The 2,940-nt window shown below is 36.8% G+C and overlaps 1 protein-coding gene across 1 annotated transcript; it reads left to right on the forward strand.

The window, feature by feature from the left end:
- The first annotated feature begins 1,760 nt into the window (after positions 1 to 1,760).
- On the forward strand, positions 1,761 to 2,684 carry LOC106983074 (olfactory receptor 13G1). Its single transcript, XM_015081235.1, has one exon. It carries the CDS (start codon positions 1,761 to 1,763, stop codon positions 2,682 to 2,684), a length of 924 nt encoding a protein of 307 aa, XP_014936721.1.
- The last annotated feature ends 256 nt before the right edge of the window (positions 2,685 to 2,940 follow it).

Consider the following 2,940-nt stretch of genomic DNA (forward strand, 5'->3'; position numbering starts at 1 on the left):
AATTCTGTATTAAACATTCCTTCTCCAGAGCACTCTGTGTGAAGATTGTGTATCTCAGGAAGCTGTCCTCACTTGGGCTCGAATAAAACTTTATTCTTTTTTTATTATTTAGAAATTCTAAAAGTTTTGCTCATTTTGCACCAAGAGGTGTCAATTCTGGCTCTTCCACTTATGAGATATGTAATTTGGCTTCTGTCCTTCTATCTGGCCCAGTGAACTGGAGTTTTTTTAGCAACTGAATAAAGATGGCAATATTAAAGTCCCACCATGATTGTGACAAAATGATGTAATATCTGCAGAAGATCTAACACAGAGCCTGTCACGTATCATAGATGCAAATATTGACAGGTGTTACATCCTTTCACAATGAGAAAACAAGAAATAAGTCCAGGGATTCATGAGGTGATTTAGAGATTGACAAAATATTTTTTATGTCTGAACAGCTACACATGGTCAGTAAATTTAGAAAATCATTAGTTCATTAAAATTTAGCAAATCAATAATTCAGTTTTCATGGTTTGGGGGAGCAAATCACACTGGATGTGGTCTCAAAAATGATTTGTATTTCTTCTGTTTAGGTAACAGAAATACAATGTGATCTCTGAAAAGACAAAGAACAGTTATGAAGCATAAATTTATTATTAAACTCACAATTACTTTGAACACTTTTCCTAGATGCAACAGGTCATAACAGTCTTAACAGTCATGCACCCATGCAAAATGCTGATTATGCATAAAAACAGATCTATCCAAATAAATAAGCAAAAAAGAAAGCAGGGGACAAATTGCTAGAGAAGTTTTGCAGAGCAATGAAAAGAACAAGAATTTCCCTCATAAATCTCTTGGATACTTTCCAGAAAACTTTTTCTAGCTGTTTCTTTCTTCTGGTATCCCTAAGAAACTTTTATACTGTCTGTATACTACCTAATATTTCTCTCTATTTATAATATTGTTAGAAATAAAAAGAGATTTCATAAGAAATATGAAGCCTATGGAGTTTCAGTGGCCAGTTTATAGCTATAATAAAATGAAGATGCAATCCTAGATCTTCTATGTTCATATCTAATCTTCTTACTCTTATATGACATAACAAATTAGTTCATGAGATTTTAAGAATGTACTTCTGAAACTGAAAAAAAAATATCAGGCAGGCATTTGATTAAATTATTTAGTTCTTAGACACCAATAAATTATCCAATGGTCTCTAAAATCCAGTCTCAGGATATTCTGTTGGACTTTTTGCTGCTGAAGTCTTCCCACTATAATTAGCCCTGTCAGCTTCTATTGTTCTAGATATTTCTGCTCATGTATGTTTCAAGAAAGATAGCATATAGTTAACAATTGGTGAGATATGTAATTATTTGTACTATATTCCATATATATGTGAATGATGTTCAAATGTTTCAACTCAAAATGGTAATACTGAAATACTTGAATATATTAATTTTTCTTATCTTTTTCTTCTCAACCACTGGCTTCAGTTTAGTGTAGTCATTAATTGCAGAACGTACATCAGAAAATTATATCCATCTGGAGGATAGAAGATATTGCCTGGAAGACAGAACTCCATCATGCTGTATCAGAAGGGAATTCTTGCTATAAAGTTGTATCAAATCAACACACAATCACTAAATCACACACACACACACACACACACACACACACACACACACCACACATCACACATCTCCTGATAAAATCAACCACATTATTTTAATTCCTAGTTGTTCACTCTCTGCAATCTGTGTCATCAAAGAACAATGAATAACAGCATTGTAACTGAGTTTATGATTCTGGGCCTTACCCAAAATCCTGAACTGCAGGGAGTTCTCTTCATTGTCTTTCTCTGCATCTACCTTGTGGCGTTTTTTGGCAATGGGCTAATTATCATTGTTATAATCTATAATACCACCTTGCATACGCCCATGTATGTGTTCCTCCTGGCACTAGCTATTGTGGATATCATCTGTACAACAAGCATTATACCAAAGATGCTGGGGACCATGCTAACATCAGGAAAGAGTATATCATATGGAAGCTGCATGTCCCAGCTCTTCTTCTTCACGTGGTCATTGGGGGCTGAGATGGTACTCTTCACCACAATGGCCTATGACCGTTATGTGGCCATCTGTTTTCCTCTTCACTACAGCACTATTATGAACCACCATATGTGTGTGGCCTTGCTTAGCATTGCCATGGTTATTGCAGTAACCAATTCTTGGGTACACACAGGTCTCATCCTGAACCTGACTTTCTGTGGGCCAAATAACATTGACCACTTCTTCTGTGAGATACCCCCACTGCTCTCTTTGTCCTGCAGTCCTGTGAGAATTAATGAGGTGATGGTATATGTTGCTGATATTTCCCTGGCCATAGGTGACTTCAGCCTCACCTGCCTGTCTTATGGTTTTATCATTGCTGCCATTCTCCGCATCCACACAGCAGAAGGCAAGAGGAAGGCTTTTTCAACATGTTCATCCCACCTCATAGTTGTGTCCCTTTACTACTGCCCTGTAATCTACACATATATCCGCCCTGCTTCCAGCTACTCATTTGAAAGGGACAAGGTGATAGCTGCACTATATACTCTTGTGACCCCAACATTAAACCCAATTGTGTATAGTTTACGAAACAAGGAGATGCAGACAGGGATTCAGAAAGTCTTTGCATTTTTGAAACATTAGTGGTTTCACAAGAGAATGTCAACTCTCTATTCTAGAATCATCTCCTAGAACATCTTAGATTTTACTGATCATTTATAGGTAATTCCTTCCCAAATTTCTCTACTCCCTCTTCGGAGTGAGAATGATTCATTCCACTGCAAATCACTTTCTTTGCTCCTCATTTCTAAAATGCACTTATTTCTGGAGCATCTGGTGACTCAATTAGCTAAGCCTCTGGCTCTTGGTTTTGGCTCAGGTCATGATCTCACAGTTTCGT

Source organism: Acinonyx jubatus, chromosome A1, assembly GCF_027475565.1.
Source record: "Acinonyx jubatus isolate Ajub_Pintada_27869175 chromosome A1, VMU_Ajub_asm_v1.0, whole genome shotgun sequence".
Classification (NCBI taxonomy): Eukaryota; Metazoa; Chordata; class Mammalia; order Carnivora; family Felidae; genus Acinonyx; species Acinonyx jubatus.

Bases quoted from the DNA above. Each gene is read 5' to 3' on its own strand.
- LOC106983074 (XM_015081235.1), top strand. From the start codon at position 1,761: ATGAATAACAGCATTGTAACTGAGTTTATGATTCTGGGCCTTACCCAA.